The 23,144-nt window shown below is 40.8% G+C and overlaps 1 protein-coding gene across 1 annotated transcript in view; it reads right to left on the bottom strand.

Annotated features, from left to right (window-relative positions):
* Positions 1-23,144, bottom strand: part of LOC128515859 (protein shisa-6-like) — a 65,041-nt gene that overhangs the window by 3,604 nt on the left and 38,293 nt on the right. The window contains exons 6-8 of the mRNA XM_053490090.1: positions 10,592-10,654; positions 7,195-7,215; positions 5,524-5,649 (exon numbers count right to left, since the gene is read on the bottom strand). Of these exons, the coding sequence (XP_053346065.1) occupies positions 5,524-5,649; positions 7,195-7,215; positions 10,592-10,654 (210 nt within the window). The remainder of the gene's footprint in view (positions 1-5,523; positions 5,650-7,194; positions 7,216-10,591; positions 10,655-23,144) is intronic.

Raw genomic sequence — 23,144 nt, 5'->3', positions numbered from 1 at the left:
TATAGTGGACTGTTTGACAGTTCCATACACATATAGTCAGTCCTCTCAAGGATCAGTGCATATGTCCTGGGACTCAATGAACTTCCAAGAACTTAGCATTTGGGTCGTCCAACTATGCCCTAAGGACAAACAATATTTTCGATCATGATGTATGCAGGTCAAATAAGCTTGGAGTACACTTCAAATACACCATTTCATGTATCTCAATAAGAAATAACACCAAAGTTGATGCTACACCAATAATCCAAAAGATTAAATTTTTATTATCATAGACCATGATTTGCTCATCCCACTGTATATTAAATATATACTTGTCCTACAATATGGGTTGTTGGTCCAGAAATTCCAGCTGGAGAGGCTGAATCACAAGTTGATTCTGTAAACGTAACTGGAGTACATTTCTCCCTTGGGCTGATATTTCCAAAACTCGCCTATATGCGTGTCCTCCATTGTGACACCTTAAGAGCATGTCCTCATTTACTGGTGCTCTCTGTTCTGCAGAAACTTAAGAAGAGACGAAGTCATGAGAGTTGATGAATGGTTAGGCGCAGTAAGGAAATCTGCCCTTGCTGCTTGTTCACCTTGAGCTTGCAAGATTAAAGGTAGTACGACTCTCAAACTGTTAACTGGGGCAAATAAAAAGCATAGAATTAACAGAGGGGGTACTAACATTGGAACATGACTGTAAGTCAGCTACTGCAGAGCCTGCCCCTCCAGAGAAAAGCATAGCTGAGCCAGGAGAAGGGGATGTCTTATATGGTATCACATTAGTGGACAATCTAATTAGCTTATTTGAGCGCTGTCCAATACGAAAAAAAAGGAACTTTTTTTTTCTCATGATTTGTTTGCACATGTACACTGAAGATAAGAGATCTTATGTAACTTAATACTGATGCTCTTCAAAACAGTCAGTGTTTTGTAACAGTCAGAGGTAAAGCTGTAGCTTTAAGTTTTCTGACACCTTTCAGGTCAGGAGGAGTTTACACTTCTTTGTGGTTTCTCAGTAACATAAAAAGCTGTGTATTTTTGTCTTATTAACATCAGAAGAAAAAAGAGAGGTTGATAAGGGAATAACTGTGATGGTTCTCCCTGGGTACTAAACTCTTCCAGATTCTTATGTATGTTTCACGACTCTTGGTTTTTTGGTTTTTGATTGGCTTTGGTGTTTCAGTTTAATGTTTCCTGCTTTTTAGTTCGTATACTTCCTGTTTTCTATCATGTTCATGTCATTCGGTTGCGGTCTTGATTGGATGCCTATTGATGATCTATGGTGTTTTAGCTTATTTGCCTGGCTTTACTGGAACATCACAAGAGAGAATATTGGTGGTGCTATCTGACAGAACATCTCCATGTTTAGTTTTCATGTTTCATGTTTCAAGTGTTTTCAACTCCTATAATGATGACAAGAGGTCTTGAACTAACTTGGCTCATGGATGTTCCACAACATTAAATGTAACTACAAATAAGGAACTTAAAAGGCGTATATGTTATTTCATTATAAAAAATATTGGTTACTGTTTGTCCTGAAGTTCTCACTGTGCTTCGCGGGTTTCCTCCCACAGTTCAAAGACATTCAGAATTGGCTAATTGGCATTCCCAAATCCCCCCTAGTGTGTGTGAGTGTGTGTGTGTGTGTGTGTGTGTGTGTGTGTGTGTGTGTGTGTGTGTGTGTGTGTGTGTGTGTGTGCAATTGTGCCTTGCTATGGATTGGCACTCTGGTCAGGTTGTACCCAGAGTCCCCTTGGGGTTGGCTTCAAGCCTCCCCTAACCCTGTACATGACAAGCGTTGTAGTGGATGAGTGAGAGTGTGAGAGTTTACATAAAAATTAATAAAAAAAGAACAAAAAAGGAACTAAGTATGACTTGTGTCACAACATAACTATATGCGTTATCTTTAACCATGACATCAGGAGTGTCATGGTTAAAGAGAGTTCAGAACACAATCCCACCTTCCACGTTCTCTTCTTTTCTTTCTTCTTGCTTTTGTTCTTCTACTTTTTTGACACTATTTAACTTCATGTTATGCCTTACAGTGTGTATATATATATATATATATATATATATATATATATATATATATATATATTTTTATATATATATATATTTATTTAATTTTTTTTTCCTTCTCCTTAATCTCCTTTTCTTTCTTTCCCTTGTCTCTGTAATGGTGTATTTAATCTGGCAGTAACAACCACAGAACAGCATTCAGTAACACATTGTGAACTCGTAACCCAATACCAACAAGCTCACAGCTCACATCTTTACAGTTGTCTAGAAAACCTAGATAAAATCTTACAAATTTGGTTAATTTCAACAGTACTTCAAATAAATGAGTAAGGAAGTTAACATTCTTACATCTTCACTATCTCGAAATCCAACCATGACATCAAAGTGCTGCAATGCTCCTACACTGATCTAGTTCTTGTAATTCATCATTAGTAGATAAATTATTACTACGAATAATGCATCTATTAATAATTTAATGGAGTTCTAATATCTCCATTGCTATTTTTACACTAATAGCTGGTTAATTGGTGGTTTCTGAGGATGGGAACTTCTGAACTTCTTGTTATGAACTTATAAAGATGAAGTTCTCCTCTCGGTCCTGCTTTTCTATGATGCTCCTCGAGAGCCAGGATTATAACATTTGATGGTTAATTTGGGCATTCAAAGCCTTAAAGTAATGATTGACTGGTTTCTCTTTACTTCTTTACATAATTTTTGTTGTCTCCTATAGGAGTCATGTCTACACTTTTGGCTTGTTTGTGTACACCCCCGAGGTTATGGCACCTGTATGAATGTTAATCTGCGGAGCAGTGTGAAACTGAGCTCCTGTCCTAAAGGCCATCCAGCAGGATTAAGGACTGCATAATGACGAGTGTTTCACCAAGACCACAGCAGGTTCTGGCAGCTGCTTTCTGTGGAGCTTTAACTGAACCGTGTCCAGCCGCTCAGTGCGACCTTCACACAGTAAAGGTCAGATGGAGAAGCCCCTCAGGCTACACTCCGGTACTGAAAGAGCTCACACCTTTCTGAGGGAATTGTGGGTAATGAGAATATGCAAGTCCAAAGGAATTCAAATGAAAAGTTATGACTTGACAGGCTTTAGAGAGTCATGGGCTTTATTATAGGATAAGAAATAAATAAATAACTTTCTGATGAAGAACAAAAGAAAGTGCTGAAGAAGCTGCATGGCTATATGATATTGAGGAGAACCCAAAAGAGAGTGGAGAACCCATACAGACAATGAACACACTGACAGACCCCAGAGCTACACACTCTTCTAGCACACCACCTCTCTGTCACCTCATTCTTATAAAGACTATGGTTTCTCTTAGATTCATATACACATGCAAAACTTCTTTCTTTCTTTCTTTCTTTCTTTGTTGCCGCTTTCTTTTTTTTTTCTCTTTCTTAATTTCTAGATATTTTCTTTCTGTTTTGTTTTTCAATTTTTTACATTTTGCTTGTTTATACAGTAACTTCTTTCCTTTCTTTCTTTTATTTATTTTTTTGCTTTTATTCATTCTTTCTTTTTTCTTTCTTTTTTCTTCTTTTAAATCCCTTTCTTTTTATTTGATATTTTCTGTATTTTTATTTGTTTCTGTTTGTTTCTTTGTTTCATTTTTATTTGTTTTTTCATGCTTTCCTTCTTTATTTATTTTTCCCTTTTTTTGATGGTTTGTTAATTTGCTTCTTTCTTTATTGTTATTATTGAAGAAGCATCGCACACTGATTTAAAGTGACAGTCCCCAGGCCAACCACAGGAAAATAACACTGGTACAAGGCTGAGGCCCTCACACCATCCAGCAAGTCTAAGTTTCCCAAAAGAGATATTTCTCTAAAGACTATCTGTCTCTTACACTCTTGCTCTCTCTCTCTCTCTCTCTCTCTCTCTCTTGCTTAGGGATTCTCTGAAGCCCACAAACTACAAAAGACTGAAATATCAAATACTCAGTGTGCTCAGGTCCCTGTGGGAAAGCACATTAATTCAGTGTCTCTGAAACCCTTTTTATCTATCTCCCTCTCTCGGAGGAAGTCCATCGTTTCCACTGGACTGATATTGCTTTACTCTGTAAGGCTGAGGTTCTGCACAATGTGGTAAAAGCAGGGTCAGAGTGAAGGACAGGGACATGTAACCACACACACACACACACACACACACACACACACACACACACACACACACACACACACACACACACACACTTCTACAGTCAGTAACTTTCCTGGTGAAAAAGGGGGGTTTTGTTAAACCTCAGTCTCACTTACAACCCTCTAAAGCATGTAAACCCAACACCTCGCTCACAGCTTTCCCTAGTGTCCTCTATTTCACCAATTTTCCTTAGTTCCTTCAGGTCTCACAGCTTCCCTACTGTACATGGGTCTCTTAGTACCTCTAGTTCCTCCAGTTTCTTTAGTTCCCCAGTGTCCCTAGTGCCCACAGGTACTGTATAAGTACTTTACTTTCTCCAGTTTCTTTGGAACCCTACTTGTAGTTCCACCATATCTCCTAATTCATCTTGTTCCTCTTAGTTCTCCTAGTTCCTCTAGATGCCCTAGTTCCTCTATAACCAATACGAGCCAATACGAGCTCTAGGTTAGGGGTTGATACCAACAATAAATTGAAATTCTAAGATCTAGGCAATAGGTTAAGTGAAATGGGAGGGTTTGAACTCATGAGTTCCCCACCATCATGCCACCTTGGGCCTATTTAACACCTCTTTTACACTTGTGGATGGTGGTGTTTGAGAGTGACCAGCAGGATATTGAGCACCCCGAGCATCCAGTCTATGTCATAGCTTTAGACAGCGGCAGTTTTGACAGCAGTGTCCTGATAGTGATGTGATTAAACATCAAACGTGATTCATAAATGTTTGCCTTCAGCCATACTCCCTTTCCTTAACCTAACAAAGGAGTTTTTCTCTACATGCTGGTGGATCAGGGGGGTTCTTCTGCCATTTCTTAGGGAAGGAGAACATAACATGACCTGCTTGCATTGCCTACATTACACTGTAAACAACCTAAATTGTTTTTTTTTTTCAATAAAAGTTGTATTTACTTTATCATAAGCAATCTGTAATCACAGTTTGATTTGAAGAACAGCGACTGTGTAATTGTGGAATGTCAGAGGGTTTATATGTCTAGTGAAGTGTGAAGAATTGCTTTCTTGTGTTTACTAAATAAAGTTTGCCGTAAATGACTGATGCACAGAGAATAATGCCATCGCGTTAACGCACTCAGGTGTCTGAATCACAGGAACCTGACCAGAGAGTGAAACACTTGAGAGCATGTCATTATCATAACCGGTGTACTGTATGGTAAGTGTTCATTCATTCATTCATTCGTCTCTACCTCCTACAGCAGAGCGCTTTATGTTGTGTACACTGTATGATTTTCTGTGTGGAATTTGCTCCAGGCTGAAGTGATAGATCAGTGAGGAGGATGACAGTAGAGACCTTGCCATTCCCGAAACGCTCAGTAATAAGAATGATGGAGTGATGAAGAAGGAGGAGAGCTTACCAAGGTCGGATTTCAGCGGCATGTCATACGAAGGCAGGAGGTGAGTGAGGTTCTGGTAGGAGCGAGAGAACGACAGATCATACGGTTCTGTCTGTGACGTCAGGATGTTGTTCATCCGAGGCTTTTCTAAAGAAAGAGAGAGAGAGAGAGAGAGAGAGAGAGAGAGAGAGGAGGGTGGGTCATTACTTTTAATCTCCTTCAGATAGCAAAGTGATTCAAGCAATTAGGACAAGGCCAGCCAGTGTGTGAGTGTGTGCGTGTGTGTGTGAGAGAGAGAGAGAGAGAGAGAGAGAGAGAGTCTGTGAGTGTATGTGTAGGTCCCAGGTCTGTGATCCCGGAGAAGAGCACTATAGCAGCAATGATATATAAAGCACCAAACTGGGTGACAAAGTGTAATGTACAGTACACACACACACACACACACACACACACACACACACACACAGAAAGAGAGAGCGAGAGAGAGAGAGAGAGAGACCTGGTTCATTCTGTCTAAGCATAAAGGAAGAGTTCCTCTGTGCCTCGACTCCAGAGAGACGCAACACAACTACAAATACATAACTGTGTAACCACCAACCTCCAGAGAAAAGGAGAGAGAGAGAGAGAGAGAGAGAAGAGAGAGAGAGAGAGAGAGGGGGAGAGAGAGAGAGAGAGAGAGAGAGAGAAAGGCCTTTTCCATTAACACAGTGCTGGCGTACACAGTAAAATAACAGTAGGAGAGTGCTGTGTCGCTTGCAGCAAGTGAAAAACCAGTGACATCACAGTGACATCACAGTGACATCACATTCTATTCTGTCTCGTCCTTACCACTGCATTCTAAACATGACATTAGGTGAATCCCAATTCTATACCCCTACACTTAGCCCTACCCCTCCGTTTGGCGCGTTCACGTGAAGGGGTAGGGGTGTCTCATTTCTCTTTTGGTTGGAGGGGTAGGTAAGGGGAAGGGCCAGATAGCCCTCGAAACGAAGATTTTTCGGGACCTCACTTCAAACGAAGGGCTAACGAAATTTTCAAGATGGCCGCTCACTCGAGCGAGCAGACCCGTTAATTTAACGATTTTTTGCCATTAATAAGGATTTTTATGACAAGTTTTTATTATATGTATATTAATTTTAGTCTTGTGTTTGTGTTTATGGTGATGTTTTGTAAAAAAAACGTTTGCAAAAAAAACGCTAAAGTTTGCTAGCGGATAGCGCCGATTGCGCAATATTACAAATATATATTTTTATGTCATATACACTTTACTACATGCTACAAACAAATATGAAAGTTCAGTAGCGCGGCAGTTTGCCGAGCTTTTGATAACGCATTGTTTGTTTTGCTTACGGCCATACTGTATGTGTACATGTAAATGAACGGATACGTATGATGACATATAACAGTGTTGTAGTGGTGTCCCATTTCTTAGGGAAAATATTTTAAGGGGTAAGGGGTAGAATTGGGATTGGGCTATACTGTAGTACAATTTGTACTGTCTCTCATTTTTCTGACCTGACTTTTATATCATTTAAGACCCTGATCATGTAATGCTTCTTAAATCCACTGGCACTGTGTTGATAGATAAAGGGAATGAACAACAGAGACAGAGAGAGACAGAGAGAGAGAGACAGAGAGAGAGAAAAGAAAGGGTAAAATAGCGTTTGCAAGCGTTACTGTGTCATTACTCACCGTAGCGCTCTATTCTGTATCCTAACAAACCCAAGTGAGAGAGACAAAGCAAACAGTAAATTAACACACAAAATAAACGATAAACACCCCGAATCACATGTCTATACACAGCCTTTAAAGGGTTTATTAAGGTTTAGTCCATATCACTGATACTGACACACACTGAGCAGCCATAACATTAACACACACTGAACCTACAGTACAACCTGGCAGGGGGCCGAACAATCAGTACTTTGAAGTTCTTGTGCTGGAAGCAGGGGAAACGGGATCTGAGAGACTTTACCAAGGACCAGACGATGATGTCCAGATGAGTCAGTTAGAGCAACTCCAAAACGTCAGGTCATGTGGGTGATCTGGTGACAGGTTCATGGGCGAGCACATGTGATGTGATGCATGTGGTGAGTGAAGGCTGGCCAGTGAAGTCTGATACAATAAAAGAACTGCTGTACTGTAGCTCAAACTGCTAAAAAAGTGAATACTGGCTCTGATAGAAAGAAGTCAGGACAGCGCAGTTACGTATGAAACAGCAGAGCTGAAAACCGGTCAGGGTGGCCATGCTGACCCGTGTCCTGCCCGTGTCCTCCACCAAAAGCTCCTTCAATGAGCATGTGAGTATCAGAACCAAACCATGGAGCAATGAAAAAAGGTGGCCTGGTCGGGTGAATCATGTTTTCTTGTGGATGGATGGGTCACGGTTAAATCAGATGTGCTGAAAATTAAGAACTTTCTTTCGGCTGTTCCCGTCGAGGAGTCACCCCATCGGACCATCTGATCCACACACAGCTTGTCACACAACCAGGTTTTACACCGGATGCCCTTTCTAATGCAACGCTTCCAGTTTTTCTAACCAGGCTTGGGACTTGCACTGCATGCAGTGGCTGGGAAGTATGGGGTGTGGCTCGAACCTGGATCCTCAGATCCCCAAATTAACAGACTAGTACTTTGCCGTCTGAGCTGCCTGAGCCAAATGTTCTGCTGGGAAACCTTGGGTCCCGCCATTCATGTGGATCTTACTTTAAGATGACAACCTAACTAAGCACTGTTACAGACTGAGCTACTCTCGTTCATCGAGACGTGTTCCCTGATGGCAGTGGTCTCTTAGTAGGGTAATGCACCCTGACACACTGCACATATCGAAAAGGGAACGGTTTGAGGAACATGACAAAGAGTTCGATGTGTTGACTCCAATCAATCCAATCGAGTATCTGTGGGTCCTGGAAAAACATGCCCGATCCATGAAGGCTCCACCTCACAACTTACAGGACAGGATCTGATACTGACAGCTTGGTGCCAGATATCACACACACCTTCAGATGTCTAGTAAAGTCCAGGTCTCGACACTTCAGCCCACAAGCGGAACCGACACAGTATTCAGCAGGTGTATTTAATGTTATGGCTGATCTGTGGATGTACACAGTGTATAAATTCTTTATGGGTTTTTTGGTCCAAATCACAAGTTTGTCGAGAGTTTAAAAAAAAGGTTTGGGGTATTTATGTTTTATTTAACTGAATGCTGTCATTCAGACATTTTTTAAATCAAAAACCTCATTAAAGTAAACAGCCTTTTGTGTGTGTGTGTGTGTGTGTGTGTGCGCGTGTGTGTGTTGTGAGTATGCATGAGTGTGACTAATGCTTGCCTACAGCGTGTAAAATCCTTTCCTCTACAGAATTTCACACGAACACGTGCAGTAAATGGACCTGTGCCTAAACTCTGCACTGTAATTCAATCAGGACTCTGCTGCTGTTTTCATTTTTTCTCTGGTCATGATGGTGATGTCTCCTCGTACGCTATCTCGTCCATGTTCTGAAAACTGACAATCAGTCTGAAACATCTGAAACTCTAGCTGTGACTTGATCTGACACACGGCTTACGTGTCACAAACAGTGTCGCTCGCATTTATTATTAGGAACGACTATAAACATGGCTGAGACGACTGCGGCTGAAAATATTTGATGTTTAATTTTACTCTTTTAGATTCTCTTTTAATGTTCTGTGCACTGCATTGTGTTGTATTCTGTCCTGTTGCACTTGATTCTACTCTGTAATCTACTTAAAATCTATTATTATTATAAAAAGAAATAATTATTATTATTATTATAAATTATGATAATAATAATAATAATAATAATAATAATACTCCCTTTGATTCTGTTCTATTTTGTTACATTGTGTTTTACACTTTGTCAGAACCTTCATATTCTGTTCTGTTCATAACTTCTATATGGCTTATCCTGTACATGGTCAAGGGGTACTGCCTGGATGGGGTGCCAATTCATCACAGGGCACACACACACTATGGGCAATTTTGGACTTTGGGAGGAAGCCGGAGTATCTGAAAGAAACCCACCAAGTACAGGGAGACCATGCAGACTCCACACATACTGTACACAGACCCCCAGGTGAGAATGTGACCCTCGACCCTTAGGGTGTGAGGAAACAGTGCTAACCCCTACGGCACTGTGCTGCTCCGTTCCTTGTGCCCTGTGATGTGTTTGCTTAGACCGTGTGATGGATTGGCACCCTGTCCAGTTTGGTGTACCCCGCCTCATGCCTTCGGTCTTCATGTGCATCAATCATAATATAATACATTATAACATACCAATGTGCAATAATATTAATTATAAATAACTACTTATATATTATTACTCATTAAATACATAGTTATTCAATGCAATAAAAACTTATAACAGCAGTACACCAGTGTTCTGTTTTACTTTCGTGATGTCTCGTTTTTTCCTTAAATTTCTCGCTCCTTAATTTTTATTTGTATGTTGTTTGCTTGTTTGTGGACTTTCACATTACGGTGGCAGATATCAATCAGGGAATGCCAGTCAATGACCTTATCTTTTCAACCTGCTCATGCACGTGAATGTCCACGACTGGCTGATGACACTATGACACTCAGACGCATGCTGCTGTGGTGAAGGTCCTCACTACTTGTGTTCATGGGATTTATGAGACTGAAGCATCTTTATGTCCCCCTTAATTAGATTTTAATACTATAATCTATTCTGTTATAGAACTTTCAGTACCCTATAATGCTCCGATTTTTATACTATGTGTAGTGTACATTTTCTACCCACTTTTTTGTACTTCTTCCATTGCTGCAGTCTATTTTACATTCTCTTACAGTCTTATTCAGATCCGACTGGGTCTATCTTCTCTATCATTTTATGCTCTATCTATGGTTTTTGTTGTCTATTTTATTTTGCTCTCAAAAACAACCTAGCTTTTGTCCATATAGCTATGCACTCTCTGTTATCAACATTGTACTTGTGTGTGTGTGTGTGTGTGTGTGTGTGTGTGTGTGTGTGTTTGAATAAGCTGCAGAATCGAATCCAGTAAGCCACTGACATGTTAAAGGTCACTCATGGTGAAAAGGTGAAAGATTCTTACCGATTTTAGGCGTGTGAGATCCCGTCAGGTCCACATGGCTTGTGTAGTCATGATGATGGTTCCCTATTTAGGGGAGAGAGAGAGAGAGAGAGAGAGAGAGAGGTGGGGGTGAGAAAGCAGCAGAGAAACGAAACATCCCCCCTCACGTCTCCTTATCCAGCGATGTGATGAGCTCTGAGCTTTACTAATTCCCCCTGCTGTGTGAGTATCTGATAAGCGCTCCTGATTAGCATGCTAATCAGCTCATTCTGGGCCGGTAAACGCCATGAACAAGGCAACACGATAAACATCACAAGTAAAACGCTTCACAGCTCTTTCACTTTTTAAGTGACGGGCAGAGTATAAAGGAAAAGAAAAGCTTTCCGCGGCCTTAATGTGACGTGTGATGTGATGAGCGCACGTCCTTTAGTCATTCAGTGAACGCTGGAGGAGAATGTTCTGAGAAACAGAGAGAGAGAGAAATAAACAAATACAAATCAAACTAAATTACTACAAAAGCCTCAATATACATGTTAATGAGGGCGGGGCTTCAGCTCAATGTGATCTGTCAGTCTCAGTGAAGGGGGTGTGGCCTGTGTATCTGCCAGTCTCAGTGAAGGGGGTGTGGCCTCTGTATCTGTAAGTCTCAGTGAAGAAGGTGTGGCCTGTTTATCTGTTAGTCTCAGTAAAGGGGCGTGGCCTTGTTTCTGTCAGTCTCAGTGAAGGAGGTGTGGCCTCTGTATCTGTCAGTTTCAGTGAAGGGGCGTGGCCTGTGTATCTGTCAGTTTCAGTGAAGGGGCATGGCCTGTGTATCTGTAAGTCTTAGTGAAGGAGGCGTGGCCTTGTTTCTGTCAGTCTCAGTGAAGGGGCATGGCCTGTGTATCTGTCAGTGTCAGTGAAGGGGCGTGGCTTTGTTTCTGTATCTGCCAGTCTCAGTGAAGGAGGCGTGGCCTCTGTATCTGCCAGTCTCAGCGAAGAAGGTGTGGCCTCTGTATCTGTCAGTTTCAGTGAGGGAGGCGTGGCCTGTGTATCTGCCAGTCTCAGTGAAGGGGGTGTGGCCTCTGTATCTGTAAGTCTCAGTGAAGAAGGTGTGGCCTGTTTATCTGTTAGTCTCAGTAAAGGGGCGTGGCCTTGTTTCTGTCAGTCTCAGTGAAGGAGGTGTGGCCTCTGTATCTGTCAGTTTCAGTGAAGGGGCGTGGCCTGTGTATCTGTCAGTTTCAGTGAAGGGGCGTGGCCTGTGTATCTGTAAGTCTCAGTGAAGGAGGCGTGGCCTTGTTTCTGTCAGTCTCAGTGAAGAAGGTGTGGCCTGTTTATCTGTAAATCTCAGTAAAAGATGGGGGGGGGGGGGCCTTGTTTCTGTCAGTCTCAGTGAAGGAGGTGTGGCCTGTGTAAGTGCCAGTCTCAGTGAAGAATGTGTGGCCGCTGTATCTGTAAGTCTCAGTGAAGGGCGTGGCCTTGTTTCTGTCAGTCACAGTGAAGTAGGCGTGACCTGTGAATCCATAAATCACAGTGAAGGAGGCAGCGCCGGTATATCTGTCAGTCTAAGGAAAGAAGGAGTGGCCTGTGTATCTGTCAGTCCGAGCTAACAGTTCCAGATAGTATTGTAACCCCTGTAAGCTAATAGATCAGTTAGACGGAACCAAATGAAGAGTTTGTAGAAGTGATTGTTAAAATGAGAGAAAGAAAGAAAGAAAGAAAGAAAGAAAGAAAGAAGTGAACATGGCTGAATAGTCCATCATCTCACCTTCTATCAAGGGACCAATTATCCACTTCACACAGCACTCTGCTCACCTGTAACGCTTCAGCTTTTATCCCAAAGAGTCTCACCAAAGAGACACCAAATACCTTTCCCCACTGACCCATTCATGGAATACTGCTTTGAAATGATGTTTTAAAACACTTAAAACACTGTAATCTTCTGCTTCTTTTAAGGAAAACATGCTACAGTAGATGTTCTTTCTCTATCTCTATCTCTCTCTCTCTCTCTCTCTCTCTCTTACACACACACACACACACACACACACACACACACACACACACACACACACACATATATAAAAAAGAGAGAGGGCAAAATAAAAATAATTTGGACTTCTTAATCAGTTAGCCTAAATGCCTCACCCCTGTTATTCAATTATCTCTGTGGGTTATTTAGTAACGCTTGTTAAAATCATTTTAGCCACATCAGAAGCCAGCGGCCATTTCAGAAACAGTGTGTGTGTGTGTGTGTGTGTGTGTGTGACCTAAATACAGCCATCAACACGTCCAAGGGATGTTCTGTGCTCTAAAAGTCTTTGTGACTCAATCACACACACTCAGACACAAACACACACACACACACACAAACACACACACACACACACAAACACACACACACGCTCAGACACACACACACACACACACACACACAATGAAGTAAACAAATACAAGCAAGTGAAATTGATTTTCTGGGGCAAACAAATGTTTTCTTCAGTCCCTGTCCTGATATAGAAGAGTGCGAAAAGTATTCTTAAAGCATTGCTGCTGATTTCATTTCTTCATAGTTTAATAATTTAGATCAAGATTATGAAACACATCTTAATTTTAAACATTCAACTTAAGACAGGAGATTCACTCAGAACATCATGTCTAGGTTAACATACTGTACCACCTGGCCATCACCTTTAGCTTCAATTAAAGCACACAATATGGTGTCCATGCGTGTAAATTACTCCTCATGCTCTCAGAAACACTCTCTCACACTCCGAGTCCTGGAACATGTCCATGCCATCATGGAGGAGAAGCTCCATAGATGTGATCCTCTGGTGGTTCAGTACATTCAGGTGGTCAGCTGACTTCATTTTATTGCCCCATAACGTTACTGAGTCTCGACCTGAGTAACTGATCAACCCCAGATCATAACACTGTCTCCAGAGGCTTGTACAGTGGACACTATGCATGATGGGAGCATCGCTTCATGTCCTTCCCTTCTCACCCTGACACGCCCATCACTCTGGAACAGGATCAGTCTGGACTCATCCAGACTTTTTCCATCATTTCAAACTCCAATCTTTTTGCTCGCTAGCGAATTTAACCTTTTTCTAATGCGTCTCACTAACAACTGATTTGTACAATCTTGTAACCGACTGTGGGATAGTGTGTGTGTGTGTTCTCCACAGTGTGTCAAATTGTATGATGAAGACCTTAATAACAGACGTGAGATTGAAAGGCTATAATTACTACGCTCTGCTTACATCATCAGTGAGATCTGGAACTTAACCCATGCATAAAATACATCAGCATGCTTTTCCCCCCCCCCATCATGATCAAATGCATCTTTCACAAAGTGGTACATTCGCCTTGGGGGACAACAGAAGAACCCGCAAGGTTGCACAAATAAAAGTGCTAACCTTGGATTGATAAATCCCTAGCTCTCTCTTCCTTTTTCCATGCTTTAGCAAGTATTGCTATCTGTCATTACTTCTGTACTCTTATAAATGTCATAACTTTTATCCCTCGCATTAATCTGGCTTTTCAAGTGGTCCATAATTTTTGGTGTCTGCCAGCAGATCCCTCAGTTTTTTTCTTCCATTTTAACCACATTTTACTCTCAACCAGACGCTAATGAATCGTTCGTATGGCCAACGAGCGAGTGAGTGAGCGAGCGTGCTGTAAACGTGACGTCTCCCTGTGGGGTCTATAAATGTAAACTGTCCTACATTAACACATCCTCAGCAGGAGGGGGGGAAAAAACGAGGCTGTTTCACACCCTGTCCTGCTTCCAACCGTCAGCACTCATCAATTATACACATGCTTTTCTGCTTTAAGCTCAGCCGGGAAAAAAACTCCACCACACCCGGGTCACTTAAACAGAAAAGGCAGAAGAAATCCATACTGAAACTAATTAAATACGTTAAATCCTAGTCTAACAGGCATCTTTAGAGTCCTGATGCTGGAGAGGAGTAACTGCAGGAGTCTGATCTCTCAGTGACAGCTGTGTACATGTTTCTAGATAAGAGCGAGTCAGAAACCAGACTAGCAAGTCTGAACAGTCAAGAATAAAAGAGTCAGAGGTGAGATGCATTCGAACGAGATTTGTTCTAAAGGAGGTCAGTCTGTTAAAATGAATAAAATATTTATCTGTCTATTTTACCATGCAGACGGCTGTATAGTCATTCACGACCAGGCATGAGTGTCTAGCAGCTTCTTTACCATCTTCGCCTGATTTACTGGCATTTCTGGACCATGAATCTATTTACAGGACAATACACACATGCTGTATCTTGTGGTGTATGTCAAGGGCTAATTGAAACACACTTGATAATACTACGACAATAAGTCTTCATAAGTCTTGCTAGAAAGGTGTATGTCGCCTGCCCACTTAATGTGCTACATCTAAAAAAATCAAGGGCTAGTGCACATCTACTGTATGCTTCCTAATAAAGGGTCTTCAAAGGTTTGCAAAAATTCCCATAAAAGCTTATGAGGAGCTGTGAATAGAGGAAAAATGTGACGATGACGAGCGACGATGGCCAATGTGAGACGACTGTTAGTGATCCCTACATGTCACATAAACTATCCTCTTTTTTAAAGGTAAGATCCTTAATGAACAATCCTGATAATTCTATTAATGTGTAAAGATCATCAGTGTTCAGGATCCTGACTTGTTGTTATTGAAGGTCTAATGACGTGGTGCCGTCACCATGGCGCACATGACTCTCTGATAACTGCTGAAATCTATCCCTCATGAGGTGAAATTATAAGGTCAGGCAGGATGGATAATCAGTTCAACATTCTGTCCGTCAGAAATCCATCAGGTTGAAATGATTTCAAGGTGTGCCAGATATTTAGAGGTGATCAGGGGAAAATATGCTGTAAATCTACTGTACAATTAGTAAAAAAAAAAAAAAATTCATCAAAGGCTGGAACAATTGTTATTATTACAAGTATTAATATTTTACAGAAAAAAACATCATTAGTAATGACAAAACATTAACACAAAGATGAACGACAACATTAGTTTTATAACTGTTTCATTATAACTTATAATTAATATTTCCATATTTCTATATATTTTATATATTTATATATGTATAATAAATGAATAAATAAATAAATAATAATAATAATAACACAGCAGGTTGTAAATAATGACAATGCCAGAAATTACCCAGAATCCTCATGGGAAGTGAAGAGAGCAGGCAGTGCTAACAGGGACAACCACAGATTTAACTGATGTCTCCTTTAATAAAAAAGAAGTAACATCACTCAAAACTGCCGTCACCCGTGTGCAGTGTGTTCACTTTCTCGTCTCTCCACTGGGAACGGCGCTACAGACCAACAGCGGGAAAGAAACACTCCAAACACGAAAAAGAGCAGGGTGTTAAAGAGAGAAGAACTGTTAGAGAGAGAAGTTACAGTATGTCCGGCTCTCTGCAGGTCAAAAAAGGCACCGTGTGTCTCTAGAAGTTATCAAATGATGTTCTAGATTAATTTGTATGTTTATTGAATTGTAAAAATTCAAGAATGAGTTTATCAGAGGGACAACCAATGTTAGATGTTTTGGAGATAAAGTCAGAGAGGCCAGATTGAGGTGGTAGAAGGATGCTGAGGTTGGAACTGCCAGGCAGGAGGTCTAGAGGAAGACCAAAGAGGGGATTTATGGGTGTAATGAGAGAGGACATGAAGTTAGTTGGTGTGAGAGAAGAGGATAGGGTTAGATGGAGGCAGATAATTCGCTGTGGCGACCCCTGAAAGGGAACAGCCCAAAGACAAAGAAGAAGATTGAATTGTAAAAATAAAATAAAAAAACATCATCATTTACTACTTGTAGAAAGAATTTACCTTTTCTTACAACATCACACTGTAACTATTCACTAGAGAAAGAAATTACCAGGGATCTCCGATATGAAATGATCACGATATCTCGGTGCCGATTCGATTCAGATTGCAATTCTCTAAACATCATTAATTTATAAATATCCTAAATATTATACTCTTTCACGCACTCACTCACTGTATTCAGGGTCGCGGGGACCTGGAGCCTATCCCAGGAGGCTTAGGGCACGAGGCGGGGTACACCCTGGACAGGTTGCCAATCCATCGCAGGGCACACACACTACAGGCAATTTGGGAACGCCAATAAGCCTAATCTTCATGTCTTTGGGAGGAAACCAGGGTACCCGGAGGAATATCACCAAACACGGGGAGAACATGTAAACTCCATACACACAGAGACAGGAATCGAGCCTGGCCGGGAATTAAACCCGGACCCTGGAGGTGCAAGGTGACAGTGCTAACCACTACACCACCGTGTCGCCTTAAATATTATACTAATATTAAATATTATTCAACTTCATTTTGCAACTTCAAATGCAAACACGGTGCAATGTTTTACAAATGAATTGTGTGTGCTAACCACTACACCACTGTGCCGCCCAAATGAATCCCAATACATGACTAAATAATCCCCCCCCCCCCCCCCCCCAACGGTATGGTTTGCATTAAAAAAATTACTTCTTGCAAAACCAGTAGTACTGAAAAATCATTTATTGTCACTAATAATGGTGATCAGTAATTGTTCAGACGGAATAATGGTTATCAAGTCAAGTCAAGTCAATTAGACTTTTATTGTCATTTAATACACAGTCCAGTACACAGTAAACAGACAACGTTCCTCCAGGACCAAGGTGCTACAAACAACGTACATTAACAAGACTAGCTAAGACATCTTATTAGCTTAGTAGCTAAGACAACAAATGAACACCATAAATTAACACAACTAGCTAAGACCCATAGAAAAGGTGAAAAGACATCAGTGTAAAAATATCAGTGATTTGTGGTGAATGATGGTAAACCAGCTCAGAACCTGCTCTCATTAGCTGGTATAACCTGCAGCTGTAACATCTGCTGATACTCCTTGCTATGTTCCTCAATAAAATGAAAACGTTTTTTTTGTTGCTGTTGTTAAAAATAAGAATGGCTGGAATGACTTGTTCACCACTGCTATAACATATGTGACGAAATTAGAAATTAAATGTTACTATAAATAGATAATAATAAAAGTATTTCAGTCTTTACTAAACCAAACACTAAGAAACAGCTGATGTGTACAAGGAATGAAAAACTTCATGATGTGATGCTGCAGAAAAATGGTCAACTTGGTGCCGGCAACAGTAACCCTGCTCCATCACACCACCCTGACACTCAGGATCCCACGCAGCTCCTTCACTTTCTTCTTTAGCACTCACGCAATGTAAGAGCCTCAGAAAAGCGGCGAATTGAATCTCATTCACAGAAAAAAAAAAAAAAAAAAACTAAATAAGGGGAAAAATAAGTGAAGCTTGATTACAACAAGTTTTAATTAATGTATTTTTGAAACGGGACAAATCGCATAATTACTCCTGATTACACAAAGAAGCAAACTGAGCGAACTATTTCTCTTGGTCTGTTGTCTGTTTTATTAATTGCTGGCTGTGTTGTTCCCCTTAATTAAAGCTGAGCAGTGGAATAATGCGGACGCCTCGGATGCAGCCGCACGCGACAAAGCATTTTGACGCCAAGCAAACGTCTGTCTTTGTGTGGACGCCGTAAACTGGAAAATTACGGCACAGATCTGGAAACAAGTCGGTAATTAAAGTCAGCGTTTAAGTGTGCGCTGACATTTCTGTCCTCAGCATCTGCAGTGAATACATCATCACAATATTTACACTCGTCGCAGCAGATTTCATTAAACATACCCTTTTCAGGAAGGGCAAAGCTCTCCGAGAGGAAACGGGGAAGCAGATGATGCTGATGTGTGTAACTGTGTCTGTGTGTGTGCACGAGAGAGAGAGAGAGCGAGAGAGAGAGAGAGAGAGGGAACTACTAAGAGAACACATTACTGAATTGGGGTAACATGAACACAAAATGGCAAGATGAACACCTAAATCAAACTTTTTCCAATTATATGCTACTTAGGCATGACTAATACAAACGACTGAATCGACCAATCATGTTGTGATTTGTGTTGCCAGGTTGATTCCTGTTTACTTCCTCACCAAATTCCTTGCCGTAGATTCGATCTGTTAAATCTTGTGTACAAGACTGTAGATAAACCAATGCCCGTGTTTGTGTTTGCACCCCCAACACCTCCCTTATGTTGCACAATAGAATGTATAAAAATACCTGGACAAACTCTTGTTTATGTTATCCGTAGGTTTTCTGATAAGCGCTTTTGAAACTCAACTGTGGAACCTCCAGGACTTGGGTCTTGACATCCTGACTCCACGAAAATTCTGGGTAATCCATAAATGGACAAAACATACTCACCTGTTTACTTCAGTTAGCACAAGCTGGCTATTTTAGCTTTATCTTGGCTAAAATGATATAAAGTGATGACCAGAGGTTACCCCTTGCATGGCACCTGTTTGTTGCATGATGCAACATTTTTTTTTTAGTTCCCTACTCACAAACTTCCTGCCGGTAAACTTTTCTGCCAGCAAACACACATGAATGCACACATGGTGCATTCAACCATTTGATTGTCTTTACTCTAACTGTAGGAGATGGTGTTTAACATCAGAGCTCAGTTCCTTGGTGGACTAGTGGCAAGTCTTCATGTCCCACGCTCAAGTCCCAGTCGAAGACCTGACCCCACTACCGCACTGCGGCTCTTTTTTAAGAGAAAATTAAGAGGCCTGCATCAAAAGTGGTATAAAAACCGAAAAGGTCTCTTGAGTCACGTGACTGTAGAGATAATGAAGTTGTTGTAATTTTAAATGTGACAATGTAAGTTTGACAAGAGCTGAGGAGGAAACTTTTCCCCCATCCTCATGCCTCAGCAACAAAGTTTCTCCGGCATTTTTTGAAAACTCCTCATGCATGCTGTTTCTTCTCGTCTCTGTGACGCTCCACTGCAGATCCCCGAACTGGAGCCGGGTGTTTTCGCTGATTGATTCGGCGGAACCTAATCAAGAGTCCTCACCATCCCGCCGGGACGAGGAGAAATAGAGCCAATTAACTCCGGCTTGTGAACACGGCGCATCGGCATGCGTGACTGACACTGCCGCCTGACAGCCATCTCCCTCCGTTTATTGGGAGCGCCTACTGATTTATGCCGCGCCGTCTCTCTGCTTGGAGCGTGATGGAGTGGCCAGCCCGGGGAAAGAGCCATGAGCGCTATTGATTAGCCGCCCGGGTTAGCGCCTGTGCACATAAATATGAGGCTTCTTCAGAACGTCTGAAATAAACACAGGTGCTCGCACTGAAGTAATGAGCTACGTTAATTATTCCCTGGTGTCTGCACCCAGGACTGCAGGGATTTCATTTCTGCCCTCACTGAAGAATGTAATAAACAAAAGCAGGTTGCCCGGAGCCTCGTCCAGAAAAAAAGAACTTTTTTACAAATGTCTTTATAAATAAATAAACACGGCCAAATAATTAACTGTGTTATTCAGAAGGGTGTGTACTGTATGTGTGTGTGTGTGCTTGGCGCGTAATGACCCATGTTCATTGGCAGAGAAACATATGGTTGTGGTCATGTCATTTCTAAGTGCAATGTTGTCTTGATTATTCCATCATGTTATTATTTAATTTTATTTTGAACCATTTGAGTTACCATGAGTGCAAATTAATTATTAAACAAAAGGATTACCGTTGCACACACAGAGCTGAAACCGATATAGCGCTAACACTGGGCATAAATCAGGGTGTTAAGCACATCCTAATTACGCTAGCACCAACAAACAGCAGTGATTTTCTAAAGTGGTGAGCATCTCTCCGATTGTTCCTGGTCCTCTGATGCTGCGATCAGCTCTGAACTAATTACAGACCACCAACGGAGCTGAGATAACACACACATACACACAGAGCTCAAAAGCTATCTTTAGCACAGTCGCATCTTCTGCGGGAATTCCCTACGAATGAGCTGTTACTCTAGAAAAAAGATAACGCATCAGAACGAGTGCTTAAAATAAACAAAGTGCTACTGTTTGACCTGCTGTTATAGAGAATTAATCAACACCCTCTGGCCAATCAGAATCCAGAATTTGTGGGCGATTTGAGCCAATGGAAGAATAAAATGGTGGCTATACCACACACTTTTCACTGTACGTGACTACAAAAGAAGAACCGTGTGATGGGTACTTCTGTTACAACGTTACCATGGAGATCTCAATTTTTGTAGTTTAGCAATCTCACGCTGAGCGACCACCCTGGAGAACCTAAATCCAGTAAAACCTTGCAGCACATGTCTATCGCGCTGGCCAGACCGAGATCACTGAACGAAATCGAGTTATGTTGCACGTCAGAGGGAAAGATCATCTGGCGCTGGGCACTAAAGGTGTGTTCTCGTGCAGAAAGCTCCCATTTTCTCCATTCAAAAAAAAAAACAGACAGGGAGCAGGGGATGGACTGAGGGCTGAGGAACATGAAAGCTAAAAATACAATAAACTATTCCTCAATGTGCAGCACTGAGTCTGGCGCTCGGAGAGAAACGAGGTGACTCTGACTGGGCTTTCATCACGCTCTCATTATGGGATTGGAAACACAGTGTTCACTATGTAGTGCTCATTCCGAACACTTTGTAGTCAAGTGGAAAAACAAGTTTGGAGTATCTGATCTACTTCAGTGTTCACAAATAGAGCTGCATACATTAGTATGATAAAAATAGTGAAATATATCAGACAATTAAAAAAATACAATTAAATAAAAGCTGAAAAACGTATAAGACAATGTATAATATCACAAACAATTTTAGACATTACACAGATTTTATGAAAAAAAAAGACTTTTGTTCCCTTTTGTTAATCAGACAATGCTAACTTATAAAAATTAGCTGAAAAAAAATACACTAGCTCATATATTGAAAGAGATGTTAAGCACAAACTGGTATAAATTATATACCATTATACATAATTATATATATTTTATATATATTATATTATATATAATATAATAATTAAGATATAATTAAAAACAAATGTTTTTCAAATGTTTATAAAACATTTGTTTTTAGTTATATCTTTGTGGCTATCTATCTATCTATTTATCTATCTATCTATCTATCTATCTATCTATCTATTATCTATAAAAATATTGATAAAATATTCATATTTTATTGGATTGCTGTTTAAATTGTTTATAGCGGAGCCATGGTTTTGATAGGCTTATGGACTTAAGAGTCGCATTCATTTCTCTCTAAGATCTTGTGTTGATGATGGGAGCATCAGATCACTGTGTAAAGCCTTCACCAGCACATCCCAAAGATTCTCTATGGATCCATGTGTGAAAATAATGTCTCCCTGAGCCACCCTTTTACAATTGGAGCCTGATGAATCCTGGCATTGTTGTCTTGGAATACACCCGTGCCATTTATGGAAGAATAAAATCCATTGATGGAAAATCCTGGTCATTCAGTACATTTGGGTCATGATCTGACCTCATTTTATTGCCACATAAGGTTACTGAACCTATACTTGAGCAAGTGAGGCAACCCAAAATCATAACACTACCTTCAGAGGCTTGTAAGGTAGGCATTTGTCATGATGGGTGCATCACTTCACCCCCCTGTTTTCTTACCCCGATGTGCCCATAACCCTGAAATAAAGACAATCTGGACTCATCAGACCACATGACCATTTTCCATTGCTCCACAGTCCATTGTTTAGGCTCCGTAGCAAACTGAAGCCTTTTATTCCAATAAGCCTCTCTGGTAAGTGGTTTTCTTGAGACTACACAGCTATTTAGTCCCAATCCTGTGAGTTCTCTCCAAATAGTGTGTGTGGAAATGGTCTTATTTTCATTACTCCACATAGCCATGAGACCTACTGTTGTGTTTTATGTCTTTTCTAAAAGTTTAAATGATCTCCTATCACGGTCATTCGGGGTGTTTTTCGGATCATAATTCTTACTCTAAGATGATGATCATCTTAGTTGTTTTTTTTGCTTGATGCAAAACAATAGGTTGACCCTTCTAAAACATCTTTGCCAAAACCACTAAATATAACTTCTAAAGAAAGATAAAACAAAAATTTTCATCCCCCAGTGCATAGACACATGTGAAAGAACGTCACATTGCATTAGGGTATCATTATCAGCCCATATGAAATGTTCTACCTGTCTGTCTCTCTGTCTGTCTATAATGGATGTTGGATAAAAGAGACACACATAGCGTTCATCTGAGCTTCAAAGCAGGACCGTGGTGTGAAACGTGGTGAAATTACAGGCTCAGAGCACCGCAGAAAATGTCTCCAGGTCTAGAAGCAGAGCAAAGCCAAGCTAGAGTGCACTTTACAGCTGTAGAGAATGCAAATGGACGCCAAAGACCAGCATTTAATAAGGCTTTATGTTTTAGCTGATGTAGATGTGTGAACTCAAACATAAAAACAGACTGCGTTTTCTTTCATCTGATATAATTATGAGAAATATTATTCAAAACAAGCAACACGTTCATCACTAATGTAAGGTTGAAGAAGTGTGTTCTGATTGGCTAAGGATGGAAAGGAAAAAAAACACGGAAAACACAGAGGAAAGTACAGCGAAGTGTATGTTAGTATCAGGTACAGTATACTGGTCTAGAATATTTACGTGGGGAAAGTTCTAGTAAATAGGCTAT

This window comes from Clarias gariepinus, chromosome 28 (assembly GCF_024256425.1).
Source record: "Clarias gariepinus isolate MV-2021 ecotype Netherlands chromosome 28, CGAR_prim_01v2, whole genome shotgun sequence".
Taxonomy (NCBI): domain Eukaryota; kingdom Metazoa; phylum Chordata; class Actinopteri; order Siluriformes; family Clariidae; genus Clarias; species Clarias gariepinus.
The sequence above is the reverse complement of the archived record's forward strand: the minus strand, read 5'-3'. Positions and strand labels throughout refer to the sequence as shown.